We start from the raw sequence: 17,350 nt of genomic DNA, 5'->3' as shown, positions 1-17,350 counted from the left end.
TCTTTTGCTGTTTGCTTGTTTTGTTGTTGTTGTTGTTGTTGTTTATTACTTGCTTTATTAGTTTAGAGAAAAAAAAGGAGCATAAGTTATGTTATGTGAATTTACAATAACTATAATTATACTTGCTCTCAATAAAAGATATTTGAAACATTTCCCTGGATGATTGAGAATGCATCAGACGAACACAAAAGTGCACAGCTTTTAGCAGCTCCCTCCCCCACGCCCTCAATCACACACCCCCACTCCCCTCCCTCCAGAATTCCCAGATAACGACCCAATTTACATATGAATGACTAGACAATTTAGCCTAGCTAAAAGCCATTTGGCTGCTCTCCGGGTTTTAAAGGTAGAAAAAGCCAAATGGCAGTCCGTGGTGATGTAAGTGCTAATTGTATGTGTTTGTACAGTTACTGGGACTTATTCAACACAAAATACAACAAGTTGTATGGAGGTGATGAAAAAGTTTAAGAAGAAAAGACAAGAAGCTATAGATGAATTTAAATGACAGTATTATTTCTATTATTATATTATATATATTATTGCATTTGGGTGCTCTAGTTTAGATTATACCACATCAGCACAAAAATAATTTCTCTCAATCTCAGGCTTTTACATCATCACCATCACACAAGTCAATGCTGCTGTAATTGGTGGAGGAGCAGAAAACAACTCGTACGCCTCTAGTCACCTAATGTGTTGCAAATATTGTGTAGTCTCTATTTTACAAAAAAATGGTGTATACATAATCTCTTAGACTGTGTTTGGTGGGGAGCAAAAGCTGAATGGCTGCATGTGACACTAAGTTTACTTTGTACCACAGAGTTGAAAAAATGCTCTATGGAAGTAGATGTGTACACAGACAAGATGAAGCAGTACAAACCAGTCTACTGGCTATTTGGAGCTGCACAATCTTATGCTACCCTCAGGCTACAAGGACTGAATGGAAACCATGGGAAATGAACAGAGAGGGAGGCAGAGAATGAAAACAAGAATGAGGGGGACAAAGAGCGATTTCCCCGGCTGGAGTGACTGCTGTGGGAAATGAAGAGGGAAATACAGATGAGCCAGAAGCTGAGCCTTTGGGACTAGCCAGTATTGTTTCATTCATATTGAAACCAAGCCCACTACTGTGCACACATGAGGATGTGATTATGGAAATGTTATGTCTAGGAAGTTGCCCATCTGATATTACAAACAAACTCCGATCGTTATACCTGCTACAGTGGGACTTGCAGTGGGATGTGAAAGCCGGCTTGGAAATCACCACGATCGTATTTATTTGAGAAAGCTTTTAAATAGACCAGAGTCTGTGAAATGTGCTGTATAAGTAAACGTTTTTTTTTAACTTATTTATGATCTAACACATGTACCATCACCAAGTAATTTTTTTCTAAGAAGTCTTGTCACATATTTCATAACTTTCTATGAAGTCATGTTGGATCTTTCAGCATCAGCTGTATTATGCTGGGTTAAAAACCCATCAAACTGAGATCCTTTGATTTCATTTTTGTGACTTTTGTGTTTCACTTGCTTTTAAAAATGTATATCACAAAAACAAATATAACAATATAACAAATATGCTGCCATCTAACAGATGCTTGTTTTCCCATACCCACTACTGCATTTCTTTGTTTCATGTCCAGCTGCAATGAATCGAAGTCATGTATTTGCTTTGTATTAGCTTTGATTTTGGTCACCACCTTCAGTGTTAGCTCTAGAACCATGTCTTTTTTGCTGTACTGACTTGATGAGACTGCCAAAGGTGAAGATGCAGAAAATGAAACAAAGCTGTAGTTGAAGGTGACTAAAAAACTCTACAAGGCTGGAAACATAAGTGATAATCTTTTATGGACATATGAATGTTACCTAAGGTTATATAAATTAATGTTAATATAAAAACTGACATATTTGGTTGCATCTTGCAGGCCTGCAGGCATGGCGGTCATTTCTCTGGCCTTTGGTCAGTACATCCTGGAACCTCTGTTCATGCCATGTGGTATCCCCCCCCTGGCTGTCAAACTGGCCACAGCCATTGGCCTAAGTATATACCTTTGCTACTGTAATAAGGAGTGTTATAATATGCCCAGATGTTATCTTAGTGAATTGTTGTGAAGGGTGTTGTAAATAGCTCGGGTAAATAGCAGAAGACAGAAGTGTGCATGAGAAGGAAGAGGGGTTTGACAAAAAGACCCAGGACTATCCTCAGCTTATCAACCTTCTAAACAATCATAGGGCACAACAATCTCCAGTATAGCAAATTCACATGAATGAGCATTTCAGAGCATTTTAAACTGGGCCACTGATTATACACACTGATAGTTGCTCAGTTTCTCATATTCAGCCAAACTTTCCTACGTTCAGCACTGTAAATAACTGAGTTTGAATTCTGTCAAAAGTAGGACATTTTGTTTATATCATAAATGTTTGAACATAAAGTATAATTTGTTTTGTCAACACAACAAATTATTGATGGAATGAATAATCGCATCGTGGTTTCCCAACTAAAGGATAAGTTGAGTGAATTAGTTGATCCTTCTCATTTATCTGAGGGAACATCAGGGCTTTGTCAGTCTAGTCGAGAGATGTAATGTCTCTAGCATGTCCTGGGTCTATCTTGAGGCCAGTCAGGAAGGGTGCTAGGCAGATGGTCGAGCCACCTCAACTGGTTCCTGTCATTGCGGAGGGGTATTGGCTCTATTTCTGATGAAGCCAGCAGAACTACTTTACCCACTAAAAGCAGAGATGAGGCCACCAAAGTTGAAGCCTTCCATAATTTGGCTCCAACTAGAATTTCTGTCCATAGAAATTCTGAACATAATCGGTGACACAGAAATGCCTTAGTGCCGTCTAGCACCCAGTGCAAATTAGTCCCACTTATTTCCAACAAAGCGACCTTCCGACGTTCCAAGCTCTCGCTGTAGTTGTACAATGGCTTGGAACAGTGGGTCAGGTACCCCATACTCCTGTAGCACCTGCCACAGGATACCTTGACGGATGCAGTCAGATACTTTCTCCAAATGTACAAAACATTTGTAGAACGGTTAGAAAAAAATACTGACGCACATTAAATATTCTCGAAAGGGGATATTTCTTAAAGATGGTAATTGTAACCACAATTTGCCAATACAGAGACTCCACCTCAGTTCTCCACTCAACGCAAGAGAGTCCAAAAACATAGAGGAACTCAGTGTGAATCTCATCCAATCCAGAGTTTCTGCCACCCAGTAGTAATTTAACTACCTCAGGGACCCTGGTCCTCCAACTCTGCTTTCTCTTCTGAAGGCCTGTCAGTGGGATACAAGGCTGAGGGGCCCAAGTAACCCAGTACAGGGTGAGCTGGAGTGAAGTGGAAGACTGAAAAGACACCACTTGATATATTCGTATATTATATAATTATCATAATATAATATAATATAAACATGTTTTGACAAAAACAAATGCCCCCCACGCCCAAATGTAGCTAAAGGCATCTGGTTATCAAAAAGCTTACAAAATGTTTCCTTTAATTCTAAACTGGTTTCTTGTAAGGCAGCGGTCCCCAACCCCCGGGCCTCTGACCAGTACCGGTCCGTGAGTCGTTTGGTACCGGGCCACGAGAGTTGAGGCTCAGGTGTGAAATGTATAGTTTTCAGGGTTTTTATCGGTTTTCAGCGTTATTTTGTTATCGTTTTTATCGTTCTTTTCACGTGTGTTATGAATAAATTTCCTTTTTTTCGGTACCGGTACTAGTTTTATTTTGTTGTATTTATCCGCGACACCTTAAAGGCCGGTCCATGAAAATATTGTCGGGCATAAACCGGTCCGTGGCGCAAAAAAGGTTGGAGACCGCTGCTGTAAGGCACAGGTTGTGACTGACGTTAGCACAGAAAACAACATTCAGGGACATCTGATCTTTAGTCACTACATAGAAAGTAATCCCACTTACTAAATGTAATAATGTGATATGACTAGCTTAGACTTTTCTGTTGATGGTGAGCCTTCAATATGGTCACAAACACTGTATGACTGCTTGACATGGTTCCCTCTCTCTGCAGCGTCTGTTATGTACCTGAACAGTATGAGCGTAACGTGGACAGCCAGGATTCAGATCTTCCTCACTGTCAGCAAGCTTCTGGCCATTGCCATCATAATAGTGCCAGGCATGTACCAGCTCTTTAAAGGTATCATCAGTGACACCTCTCTAGCACTGCACACGTACCACCACCAAAATTCTGATTTTAGAGGTGGAGTTTCTGTCTTCCTCTCAACTGCAGACTTTGCTGTACTTTAAAATGTCATTAACTTAAAATGTTTCTCTGAAGCAATACTGTATGTGTCAGTGAGCACTATTTGCATTCATTCCTTAAAACAGTAAAGTTAGTACATATTATGTATATAATGTTCTCCCAAGCCCTGGACTGCACACGATCTGTTGTATTTATTCAGTTTATCTCTCTTAATCTTTTTCACTCTGTCCACATTTCTGTAACGTAAGCCCAGATTGCAACTCATATATGCATATTTAATAAATTAAATAAATCTTCTTCATGAATTTGACCTTTAAATTAATTATACTTTTAATAACTTGATTATACTTTTGGGCTGTTTAACTCAGCATTTTCCTAATGTGAACAAATTATTAATTCAAAGAAATTTCTTAATTAACTTCAGAAAACGAATTACTCATTGACACGCAAATGTAATTACTGATTTTTCTTTGTGTGCCCGGCTGAGTCATTTGTGCACAGAGATAATGAAGCACCGTACTCCTGAAGCCTCTGCAGAAGGCAACCTCCAGCTTTAACGTTGTAAAAAATAAATCTACATTTGCACAGCTGATGGTGAATTATTGCAATTAATGTAATAACTCAACCATGGAGTTCATGTAGAGAGGCGAGTATCTCCAGTAGCCCTCAGGTATACAGAGAGCTTTGTGATCATTTCTGTGATTGCAATTGTTAAAGATATTAAAATGATTTAAGAATTCACGTTTCTCTCACAAAACGCTACGTCCAGATGACCAGAATCAACTTTTGGAAATTTACTTTCCTGGATGATTGAGAATGCATCAAGACATCTTGCACAATAAGGCAAATGTGGCAGTTGATGTGTGTGCATGCTTGCAGGAGAGACCAGACATTTTGAGAATGCCTTTGACCTGAGTAATGTGCAGCTCTCTGGTATGCCACTGGCTTTCTACTCTGGGATGTACGCGTATGCTGGATGGTAAGTGTGCGCATGGTACACACATACACACACGTCTGGTTTGCTATCCTCCTGGTGACATCCCATTGACATAATGCTTTCCTGAGCCCTTTACTCTAACTCTAACCATCAAAAATGAATGCCTAATCCTAACCCTAATCATAACTACTTTAAAGAAGATTATTTTTTCAGGGAGCCCCTCATCCTTCCCTCGGTCTGGGAACCTGAGTGGTATACATTGTATGATACCATCCAGGACTTGATGCGCTATCAGAGAATTACAAAATAACAGACAGATAGTAATCAAGCCGGCGGACAAAGGGTCCAAAATAGTTCTAATGGACAAGCAGCAGTATAGGCTGGAAGCAAATAGACAATTGGAAGATGAAAAATACTATAAAAATATTCCTAGCTCTATCCAAACTGTGGTACAGCTTCAAATAGGACAAATCGTCATACAGCTTTTCCATAAGAAGTATATCTCAGCTAAACAGCGGGACTATTTATTAGGATCCAACGATCCAAGTTCGAGACAATTCTATCTGTTGCCTAAGATACACAAGCGACCTGATACATGGACGAGACCAATAGTTTTGGATTGCAATAATCACAATACATTGATCTCTCTACCACAGGCATCCAAGTTATTTAAAAGATACATACCACTTCTTGCAGGTAATCCATCCCATAGTTGTGCCTAACCAAGCGTTTTTATTTACAATTGACATACACAGTCTTTAAACAAGCATCAACACACAGATGGGACTGATGGGGTGGAAAACTTCTTCCTGCGTTATCCGGTCACCAAGCGCCCGGATAACGCAGAAATTCTACATCTGTTGGAACTCTATCTTACCAACAATGACTTTGAATCTCAGGCTCTCCCTCCAAGGTATGGGGGCCCATCTCCCCTCACCACACTCCCTGCCAGTGGCTGATGCCCTCAGACGTTGGTGTATTGGTGGTTCTTGGTGTCTGGGACTGGGCGCTCATGTATGTACCAGCTCACTCCTGGTGGCCGATTGGCGGGGCCGGGCGCCTGTGGCCCGCTGGGCTCCTGCCAGGGGGTGGGGTGCCCTCAGGCCTCTGGCCTCTGGGCCTGAAGCTCGGTCCTCTCTGGCACAGCTGGCTGCCGGCAGAGCCCGTGGGCACGTCACTGCAACCCCCTCTGGTCTCTGCTCCGTAGCTGCTGGGCGACCTCTCGTTTGGGGCTCTACTCAGCTCTTCCCAGGAGGGTGGCACGGTTCCCCCCCTTTGGTGGTCCTCCTCGGGTCCTCGTACTCTGGGGCCTCTGGATGTCTGGGGCCTGGATCTCCTCCATACCTGCTTCATGCCCTGGTGGACGGGGCTATGGCCCCACACTCCCTAGCAGATCGTTACATGGAGAAACCTTTTGAATACAAGCATGCTGATCCACACAGGTGTGCACACAGGTGTACACACGGGTGTTCACAGACAGAAACTACACCTTTCTTGGCTGCTGCCTCAAAGCACATTGTGCGCTGTTGATCTTGCGTGCTGCACAATATCGTTTAATATTTAGTATCTATTGTTATCTACTGTTAGCTAGTTTATTGTGATGGTGTTGTGTTTATTATGTTGCTCTTTTTTGTTTGTTTTCTCTTCTGTTTTTTCTTTTCTCCATACAGGTGATCCAGGTGTTTTGTTTGTTTTTCTTTTTTTTTAATTCCCCCCTTTCTCACCGTCTCTTCTCCCCTCTGGTTTTCTTTCTCTCCCTCTCTTTCTTTCATTCTTTCCCCCTGTCCTATCCCCCAGTCATGTCTGTCTCGTCTGTAACAACCGAAAATAAAATAAAATAAATACATAATTATAATAAAGGTCAATCAAATGGACCAATATGGCAAGGCCATGATGATCCACTTAGTAAAGTAAATCCACTTGGCATCTTTCTTGGCCTTAAGACAACAATTCTGATGGCTAAAGATCCAAACGGGACAGGCAGAAAAAAACAAAACAAAAAAACAATGACTTTGAATTTGACAATAAATGCTACTTACAGCTGGAAGGCACGGCCATGGGACAGAGATACGCACCATCGTAGGGAAATATTTACATGAGCAAGTGGGAAAGGGGGGCGTTGGCCAAGTGTGCACTACAACCCATGTTTTATCTCCACTTCTTAGAAGATATTATAGGCGCGTGGGCACGTGGAGAAGAGAGTTTTAAACAGTTCGTGCAGATTTTAAATACACATCACCAGTCGAATAAACTGAAATATGAGACCAGCGACTCTGAAGATGGTGTCTAAAAAATTTATTTCAAAGTAGTAGAAGTTCAGAAAAAGATGTGGACCAAGGTGTATTTTAAATCTATGGACATGCATGCGCTTATCATCTGCCCCACACGTTTCACGCCATAGTTACAGATTTTACGTTTCCATCGTATATGCTGCAGGGAAATAGACAGGGGTATGTATACCTGTTGGTATATAATATATTTTGAATAGTTTGTTCTTTTTGGACCACTCTCCTCTGGTTGCTCTAATGAGTAAGGGCCTCACAGCCCATTAGTATTTGGACACGTTAGTCATGTCTGCAGTGAAATTCCAGGACAACCTACGGGGCGACAGAGAAGAGGAGCAGGACAGCTAAGCAGGAGAATCAAGGGAGGCCGAGGATGTTCCAGGACCGTGCACTAAAGTTTCAGTGGAAAGCAAACTGAGTTAAACTGTCTCCATACCTAACCATAGCCCAATTGTAACCCTGACACTAAAACCACATTTTGAGTGTGAAAAATGCCTTCAACTCTGTGCGGACTGGGATTTCGGTCCCCATTAGGATCTGCTGGTCCCCACCAGTGTAGCAAGTTTCAGATTTTTGTCCCCACCAAGATAGGGCGATCCCCCCCCCCACACACACACACACACACACACACGCACACACACTGTTGCTGGTCATTAATAAGTGGAGGTAATAAACTAACTCTTTCCTTACTCAGGTTCTATCTGAACTTTGTGACAGAGGAGGTGGACAACCCTGCAAGGTAAGTTTAGTCCATGTGCTTACTCTTCTGGTCATGTAAAGTTATTTATAAATAATAGAATTTGAAGTCTAAGGAATCCTATTTCTTCATCTGTTGGACAAAAGTGGCTAATTTCACTGTGATTAGTGTTTCTAATAAACAGCATTGGATCACGTGACTACTTTGAAGTGAAATGACTGTGTCTACTGTACCTGAGCCTTACACAGCATCTTGGTGTGTTACCAGTTACTATGGTTACTCATGTTAGAACAGGAAGGGTCCATCAACAAACTGCTGACTGACTGAACCCACTATGTGACGTTACATGCTCTACCACTTCATGGCTGAGTTACTGTTGTTCCACTTTGTCACTCTGTATTATTGTAGACTCTTTACAACATGAGTACTTTGAGGCAACCTTTGTTGTGATTTCATTCCTACAATATTCAGTATATACTGAACTGAATTGAGCTGATTTGAATTGAATTGAAGTGAATTCATCCTGTTGGCATATCTGGGACATGTGAACATTATTAGATACTGTTTCCTCTGTGTTCACAGTGACGTCTCTTCTGTTTTTAACAAAAAAATGCAGAGTACTCTGATTGTTTTGTGCTGCCTACCAAAGAATGAGCACAAAAAGCAAAACTTTGGAGCTGTTGTAGCTAGCAGAATTGATCAGCCCGATAGTAGGTGGTACATTCTGTTTACGTCTCTTAGAAAGCTGTACAGATGGAGCATGTATGGAAGTAAAACAGACATAGATATACAAGGGAAAGAAGGATGAGTAAGTCTTGCAAGTGCCTAACAGTGTGCTCCCTCCGGCCCTCAGGACTGTTCCACTCGCCATCTGTATCTCCATGGCAATTGTGACTTCTTGCTATGTGCTCACCAATGTGGCATACTACACTGTAATGTCAGCTGAGGAGCTCCTGGCCTCATCAGCTGTTGCTGTGGTAAGTACTTGGAAAAACAGTGTAAGTACTGAACCTTTAAAAGTAACTGTCACTTATCCGTCTACCTTAAATATTGTATTAGGAATAAAATAAAAAAGCAAAAACCAACAACAGTAAAACAGCAACACAACTTTATAAATGTACGTTTCCCCGCATGAGTCCTCAATCAAGACCATACACACTCAAAGTGGGACCCCTCACCCATGTCTCTTATTCACAAAATATCTGTATCAGCTTAGTGTATAATTATAGTGTAACTAAATACATCTGTAGTGAAAATGATTCTACCTTAAAGCACTAGTTAGATTTTTTTTAATGATATGTGTTTGGGAAAGAATCAATAGATTGTGTGACAGTGCATTTATTATAGCACAGTCATTCATTTAGAGACCCATATTATTGTTTCTGTCCTGAGCTCTGCATGTACCGTAACATGCCTGTAAACAGATAAGGATGTTATGGGTAAGAATGATTGACATAGAGCAGACAATGCAAACATCCCATCATCTAAAAAAATATATATATTCTGTAGCGCTTTGTAAAGCATCCCAATTGGCTAATAATCTGACTGGCTAATCAGTAATAAATAAGCAATGCTATTACGGTAACTTTGTTGACAATTTGGTCATAAAGCAAAATATTCAGCAGAAAAAAATAACTTAGAGAAATATGTAAACGAGAGACAAGAGACATCTATGCCTGAACAAAATGTAACAATTCACATATAAAAACATAGATCAAAAGCTCACGATTCACTAGAATCATCAAAGAACTACATTTTGGGGCATTACTTTGGGTAAACACAAATAACTAACAGTCACAAAAATTCAGAGCTGCTTAAACAAGTGTTGTAAAATGCCAATCAGCATCAAGGTGGTAGAAATAGGGTGTGTTCCCAAGTCAGAATTTCCAAGTTCCCAGTTGAAATGTGAATCTGGAATAACTCAACTTCCCACTCGTAAAGTCAGAGCAGCCACAATCCACGATGGCAGAACTGAACGTAAACAGTGGCAAAACTGTAACATTTCCACTGGTGGATATTTGTGACTCATTAAATAAGCCATTTCCAGACTGCAAGGTATCTGCAAAGCAGGAAGACGCCATCAGGGTAATTCCCTGCTGGGCAACTATTGTATGAACTAGAAACTTTTGGGGGCTATTTTGTGTCTGAATCCTCACCACTATTGGGAACGCTATGTAGCTCTATTTCTGAGCATTCAGTTGGCCACACAGTGGAAGATCCCATGTCTGCAGCTTTGTGTTTGTTGTCATAAGGACAGTGGATTTGGAAGCTAAGTTGTTCTAATAAATTAATCTGTTATGGTAACCCTATCTCTCTAAAAATCAGAAAAACTACTTTGAAGGCTTTTTGCAGTTACTGTTAAACTAATCAGGAAATGTGAAGCCAACCTATATGCGCTATAACAAAAACTTGTCACAGACAGGCAGTGTGCAGGAACAGGGAAAGTTCAATAAAGCAACGAGAAAAGCAAAACTTTGTTATGTTATATGTGATATCAGTAGCTTATATTAAGCTGAAATTATGGCAGTGGCTCCTTATTTGATAGTGAAATATATCTCACAGTGTTTTTCACTGTAAGGGCTGACCTTGGCTCTCTGCAGTAAAACGTTGTGCATGCTACTTGAAAGCATTTAGTTGAGGTCTCACCTCTGTGGTGTTTACTTCTGGCTTGAGCAGTGCGGTTGCCTTCCTGCACTTAGCATGTCATTATCAGCAAAGTGTCTCTGACAGCTTGGCTTCCGAGCAGCTGTTAATGTGATTGTTCCATCCCAGCCCTGTTAATGTTAATCACATCACAGACATTCCCCAATAATAACCACTGTTGCTTATTAGACTGAGGATAGCGATCAGAGATCGCTGGTCTTTTGTAATGCAGTTAGTTTTATTGCCCTGTGCACAGAGAGGGATAAAAGCACCTTAAGACAGGTGTTAAGAGCATTTATGTGTTCTTAGAAGGCTGTGATAGGATAAAAGCATTAAACTATGTTCTTCCTCTCTCATAGACAGCGGGCAGAAGTTTACATCTCAAACTTGATTACAGAGTTTAACTGGTGTCTAGAACTTATCTCGAAGAAGCTTGGCTTGAGGCACGATTAGTCATTTTAGGCTTTTTGAATTAGAGGTGTGTTCACATAATGGAAGAGTGATGAATGGAATAGGCTGAAGTCATATATAAAGATCATTTTTATTTAGCATTTACCTCAATACACTACGACAAAACTTGGACATTTTCAAACATACACCCAGGGCTCCTAAAACTTTGGACAAAAGTACAAGTGCAGCAAATGTTTAGAAATGAAACTGTACTAATGTGGACCTTGTGTCCTTCAAAAACGTGTACTACATGTATTTAAACAGAACCTTTAAAAATAAATGTTCCGCTTTCATTTAGTTCCTCTGACTAAAGATAATCCCTCTGCTTTTTAAACAAAGCTCTTGCACACCAAACAACTAATAGTGTCTGTTAGTTCTTCAAAGCTCTGGTCATGCTACTGTATGAATCCTGTATGCAGGGTGCAGCTTATCTCTGAAGGGTGGAGTTCTGCTCCTGCTTGGTCAGTGCTTAGTTGATTGACTGCAAGTGTAACCTTACATCCAATGGTGTTTTCAGTTACCGTCTGCCTGAATATGCTTCGGATGCAACTGATCCAACTTCCATGAAGTGTTTTAAAGAAAGGCCGTCGTTCAGCTTTGATGTTTTCACATCGTTTCGTTGGCCTGTTTCCTTCTACCACAGTGCTGCTTCGTCACCAACATTGTACTGAAAATATTAGAAAACTTTAGTCAACACTTCCTGCAAGTTGATTTATTCGAGCTAGTCTCAAATACACCTGTCACCTGAACACTGCTTTCCATCTGACATTCAATACAAACAAATGACCAACAAACGCTCATCTGTCTCCCTTTATGTCCTCTTTGTGAAATCCACAGACATTTGCAGAGAGGCTTCTGGGGAACTTCTCTATCGCCGTCCCAGTATTTGTAGCCTTGTCCTGCTACGGCACCATGAACGGCTGCGTCTTTGCCCTGTCAAGGTAAGGTTCGTGTCACTGCTAAAACACCTAGAGTATGTATGCCGATGTGCTCACGACAGAATCCTGTAGCAGTTAAACAAAAGTTCTAACTTTGCAATAATTTGTGGTATTAAGTATACTTAAGTATGCTTATACTGTGTGTGTGTGTGTGTGTGTCATGTGTAGAGTGTCAAATACATCAGTTTTGTCAAAGTTGCTGGTGGTGCACACAAGGTGTCCTTATGCATCTGTGCTACGGTGCAACAAAAGTGACAATGATTTAATGAATTTAAACTTTTCCTAAACCTAATCAAGGAATTTTCAGAGTGTCACATTAACCAGCAAGTAAAATCTGAACTACTCAGAGAGGGAAACAAAGGACACCTCTATCTTTTTCTCTCTTTTTTTGTAAACTAGCATTTATTGTAAAATATGCAGGCACAGTTAGTCAAGCAGGTTGTCTTTTCAAATCTTTGAACCTACACACTTGAGGCATTTTTAATGGGAATGAGAAAACTGCCCATGGGAATATGATTCATGTTGAAAAAGAGCTGATTTTAATCATACAATGTGACTGTGTTGATTATCAAGTGAATGTCATGGTGTCTCTCCTCATTTTGTCTGTCATAATGTGTGTGTTCACCAGAATGTTCTACGTAGCTTCACGTGAAGGCCAGCTCCCTGAGGTTTTGTCTATGATTCATGTCCGCAGACACACTCCACTTGCAGCTGTTCTCATAATGGTCAGTTTACTAACATAAGCATTTCATTTCAGACAATATACTAAAGGTCACAAAAACTAATCTTTGAAAGGGACGACAACATGAGCTAATAGATGTCATGAGTCCTGAAAACAATTCTGTCTGAGCTTTCTGCACTTTTTTGGACAAAAATTGTAGGAAGGTTAGAGATTCAATTCAGTTTCACTGATATAGAACAACATCCTAACAACAGTTGCCTCAAGGTGTTTTATATTATAAGGTAAGACCCTACACAAATACAGAGAAAATCCTGATACTCAAACAACCCCTTATGAACAACAGTGGGAAGGGAAAACTCCCTTTTACCAGGAAGAAACCTCCAACAGAATCATGGTCACGGAGGGGTGGGGCCATCTGCAACAACTGGTTGGGGTGAGAGAAGGAAGACAGGATAAAGACATGCCGTGGAAGAGAGACAGAGATTAATAACAGGTACGATTCAGTGCAGAGAGGTCTGTTAACACACAGTGAGTGAGAAAGGTGACTGGAAAGGAAAATCTCAATGCATCATGGGAATCCCCGGCAGCCTACGTCTATTGCAGCATAACTAAGGGAGGATTCAGGGTCACCTGGTCCAGCCCTAACTATATGCTTTAGCAAAAAGGAAAGTTTTAAGCCTAATCTTAAAAGTAGAGATAGTGTCTGTCTCCTGAATCCAAACTGGAAGCTGGTTCCACAGAAGAGGGGCCTGAAAACTGAAGGCTCTGCCTCCCATTCTACTTTTAAATACTCTAGGAACAACAAGTAGGCCTGCAGAGCGAGAGCCAAGTGCTCTAATAGGGTGATATGGTACTACAAGGTCATTAAGATAAGATGGGCCTGATTATTTAAGACCTTGTATGTGAGGAGCAGGATTTTGAATTCTGGATTTAACAGGAAGCCAATTCAGGGAAGCCAAAACAGGAGAAATCTGCTCTCTCTTTCTAGTCCCTGTCAGGACTCTTGCTGCAGCATTTTGGATTAGCTGAAGGCTTTTCAGCGAGTTTTTAGGACGTTCTGATAATAATGAATTACAGTCTTCCACCCTGGATGTAATAAATGCATGAACTAGTTTTTCAGTGTCACTTTGAGACAGGATATTTCTAATTTTAGAGATGTTGTGGAAATGGAAGAAAGCAGTTCTGCTTATTTGTTACCCATCACAAGTAAATTAGCAACCAGCAGCGTCTTTAAGGTAAGGATAAAATGATAAGATGGGGCCTGATTTATTTTCTAGAATTTGATTCTCATATTAAAATATCAATAGTAGTAATTTGGGGTAAATTTGTAGTTTATCATGGAGTAGGAACATAGTGGAAAGTAACTAAACTACCAGTCAAAAGTTTTAGAACACCCCAATTTTTCCAGTTTTTGTCAAGTCTGACTGAACGGATTCAGGGAAAAAGTTTAAGGGATAGTACACTAACTAAGAATAGCACAACATATACAGGCATATATATACACATAAAAGTACCTTATAAATAAATAGCTGAAAATGAACATGTGCAAAAAGGGTGTAGCTGTTGCAGTAAACAGTGTGTTAAGTGGAGGAGTTGTACAGGAAGCCACAGGCAGGAAAGATTTCCTGTGTCGTTCAGTGGTGCTTTTCGATGATCTCAGTCTCTCACTGAATGTGCTCCTGTGACTAACAAGCATGTCATGGAGTGGGTGGGAGGTGTTATCCAACATTGTTTTTATGTTGGAAAACATCCGCCTCTCTGACACCACCTTGAGGGAGTCCAGCTCCATCCCCACAACATCACTGGCCTTACAGATCAGTTTAACGAGTCTATTGGCATCTGCGACGCTCAATCTGCTCCCCCAGCATGCAACAGCATAGAGGATCGCACTGGCCACAACAGACTCGTAGAAAATCTTGAGCATTTTCTGGCAGATGTTGAAGGACCTCAGTCGCCTCAAAAAATAGAGACGACTCTGGCCCTTCCTGTAAAGCGCTGTGGTGTTTTTAGCTCAGTCCAGTTTATTGTCAATGTGAACTCCAAGGTATTTATAGTCCTCCACAATGTCAACACTGACCCCCTGGATTGAAACAGGGGTCAAGTGTTTCCTGGTCTTCCTGAAGTCCATGATCAGTTCCTTGGTCTTTGCCATGTTGAGCTGCAGATGATTCTGCTCACACCACGTGACAAAGGAGTCGACCACAGCCCGGTACTCTGTCTCATCATCCCTGCTGATGCATCCAACCACCGCAGAGTCATCAGGAAACTTCTGAAGATGGCAGGTCTCTGTGCAGTGGCTGAAGTCTGTGGTGTAGAGGGTGAAGAGGAAGGGGGAGAGGACAGTCCCCTGTTGTGCCCCTGTGTTGCTGATTACCTTGTCAGACACACACTGTGGGAGACGTACATATTGTGGTCTTTCTGTCAGGTAATCAACAATCCAGGACACGTGGTATCTTTGGAATAGGGACGAGGCATGATGTCTTCCACATCACTGGGACCCTCTGCAGACTCAGCATAAACAGTTTATGAAAGACTCCACACATCTGGGGGGCACAGGTCTTGAGGACGAGGGGACTCACTCCGTCTGGTCCAGCAGACTTGCCTGAGTGAAGACTCCTCATTTGCATCTCGACCTGGTATTGAGTGAAGGTGATGGGTGGAGGAGGGGTGTCAGGAATCTCACAGGAGGCCACAGTGCCATGTGGAGAGAGGCTGGCACAGTGGTGTGGCTCTGGGTTCCAGGCAGACTACAGGTGAGGTTGTGGGGGTGGGAGCAGACACTGTGATGTCGAATCTATTGAAAAACAGATTCAACTCGTTGGCTCTATTCTCACCTCCCTCAGCTCCCCTGCTGTTGGTTGGCCTGAATCCAGTGATGGTCTTCATGCCCCTCCACACCTCTCTCATGCTGTTCTGCTGGAGTTTCCACTCCAGCTTCTTCCTGTAATTGTCCTTAACCTCTCTGATCTTGTCCTTTAGTAACACCTGGACCTTCCTCACCTCTTTATTTCCCCCTTCTGAAAGCCGTCTTCTTGTTGTTGAGGAGGGCTTTGATGTCCTTAGTCACCCACGGCTTGTTATTTGGGTAACAATGAACAGTCTGAGCTGGAACAATGGAGTCGGTGCAGAAAGTTATGTAGTCTGTGATACACTCAGTAGGCCCATTGATGTCCTCGGCGTGAGGCTCACAGAGTGTTTCCCAGTCGGTCACCTCGAAACAGTTCCGCTAAGGCCGCCGACAGGTCTCGCACGCCACAGCTGCTCTATCACGTGACGCATACTGCTTCGACGTGCTAAGGTTATGAGCTGGGCTACACTATGTCGCAAGTTTTGTGAGGTGCTTTTGAAATATTTAATGGATCGGATTACATTTTTTATTTCTCTACGATATCCGATCCAGTAATTTAGGTCAGTATCAGACCGATACTGATACGTAATATCAGATCGGTCCATCTTTAATCCATACCAGAGGGTATTGCATGGCAATCCAGAATGCTGCGACAGCCATTTTGTTTCAAGGCTCCTATCACTGACCCTGGATCCAGTAAAACAGCCTGTGAAGAAGGAACCAAAGATTTCAAGTTTTGATTCATCAGTCCATAAAACCTACTGTAAATCCACACTGTAAATACACAGTCTTGACTGATGGAAATACAACCGTCTTGTATGTGTGTGTGTATTTGGATGTGTATGTGAATATACAGTACCCTATGACCATGCTCCAGCTGTTAGTTGGAGACATCTACAGTCTGTTGAACTTCATGAGCTTCCTGCGATGGCTGTTCATCGGTGTGGTGGTGCTGGGTTTGATCTACCTCCGATACACAAAGCCGGACCTCCCCCGCCCTTTTAAAGTCAGTATTTCCACACCACTATGCAGCTATATCTGAACTTTGCAGTATTAACAGTTATATATGCAATTAACCTTTTATGCATCCAGATACAGTGCCGTGTAAAAGTATTTGCCCCGTTTCTGATTTCTTAGTGTTTCCTACATTTGTAACACTTATGTTTCAGATCATCAAACAAATTGCATTTTATATTTTAAAAGTAATTGTCCCCTAAACCTAATCACTGGTTTTGACACCCTTCACAGCAAGAACTACCACCAAGTGTTTGTGTTGTCATGCTAAAGCTTCGCAGTTTTCTCAGTCCTGACTTTGACAAGGCTGCTCCAAAGCCTTCATTTATTAATTTATTTTTGAGCCATTCAGGGGTGGACTTGCTGGTGTGTTTTGGATCATTGACCCACTGCATCATTCAAGTGTGACTGCTGAACATTCTCCTTCAGGATTTTCTGGTAGACAGCAGAATTCACCGTTTGATCAATCATGGCAGTTGTTCAGCTCTTAAAGCTGCCCCAGACCACCCCACTACCACTATCATGTTTGACTGTTAGTATGATGTAGGGCTGGGTATCGTCACTGATTTCTAGAATCGATTCAATTCCGATTCACAAGGTCCCGAATCGATTCGATCCACGATTCGATTT

At 41.6% G+C, this 17,350-nt stretch overlaps 1 protein-coding gene across 1 annotated transcript in view; it reads left to right on the top strand.

The window, feature by feature from the left end:
• The first annotated feature begins 1,929 nt into the window (after positions 1-1,929).
• slc7a11 (solute carrier family 7 member 11) overlaps positions 1,930-17,350 on the top strand; it is an 18,090-nt gene continuing 2,669 nt past the window's right edge. Inside the window, exons 1-8 of the mRNA XM_013907893.1 lie at positions 1,930-2,041; positions 4,035-4,160; positions 5,106-5,205; positions 8,143-8,187; positions 8,999-9,122; positions 12,076-12,179; positions 12,805-12,901; positions 16,563-16,712. Of these exons, the coding sequence (XP_013763347.1) occupies positions 1,936-2,041; positions 4,035-4,160; positions 5,106-5,205; positions 8,143-8,187; positions 8,999-9,122; positions 12,076-12,179; positions 12,805-12,901; positions 16,563-16,712 (852 nt within the window). The 5' untranslated portion in view covers positions 1,930-1,935. The remainder of the gene's footprint in view (positions 2,042-4,034; positions 4,161-5,105; positions 5,206-8,142; positions 8,188-8,998; positions 9,123-12,075; positions 12,180-12,804; positions 12,902-16,562; positions 16,713-17,350) is intronic.

This window comes from Pundamilia nyererei, unplaced genomic scaffold (genome assembly GCF_000239375.1).
Source record: "Pundamilia nyererei isolate P.nyererei 1_Seehausen unplaced genomic scaffold, PunNye1.0 scaffold00590, whole genome shotgun sequence".
NCBI lineage: Eukaryota > Metazoa > Chordata > Actinopteri > Cichliformes > Cichlidae > Pundamilia > Pundamilia nyererei.
This window is presented reverse-complemented; position numbering and strand designations above follow the sequence as displayed.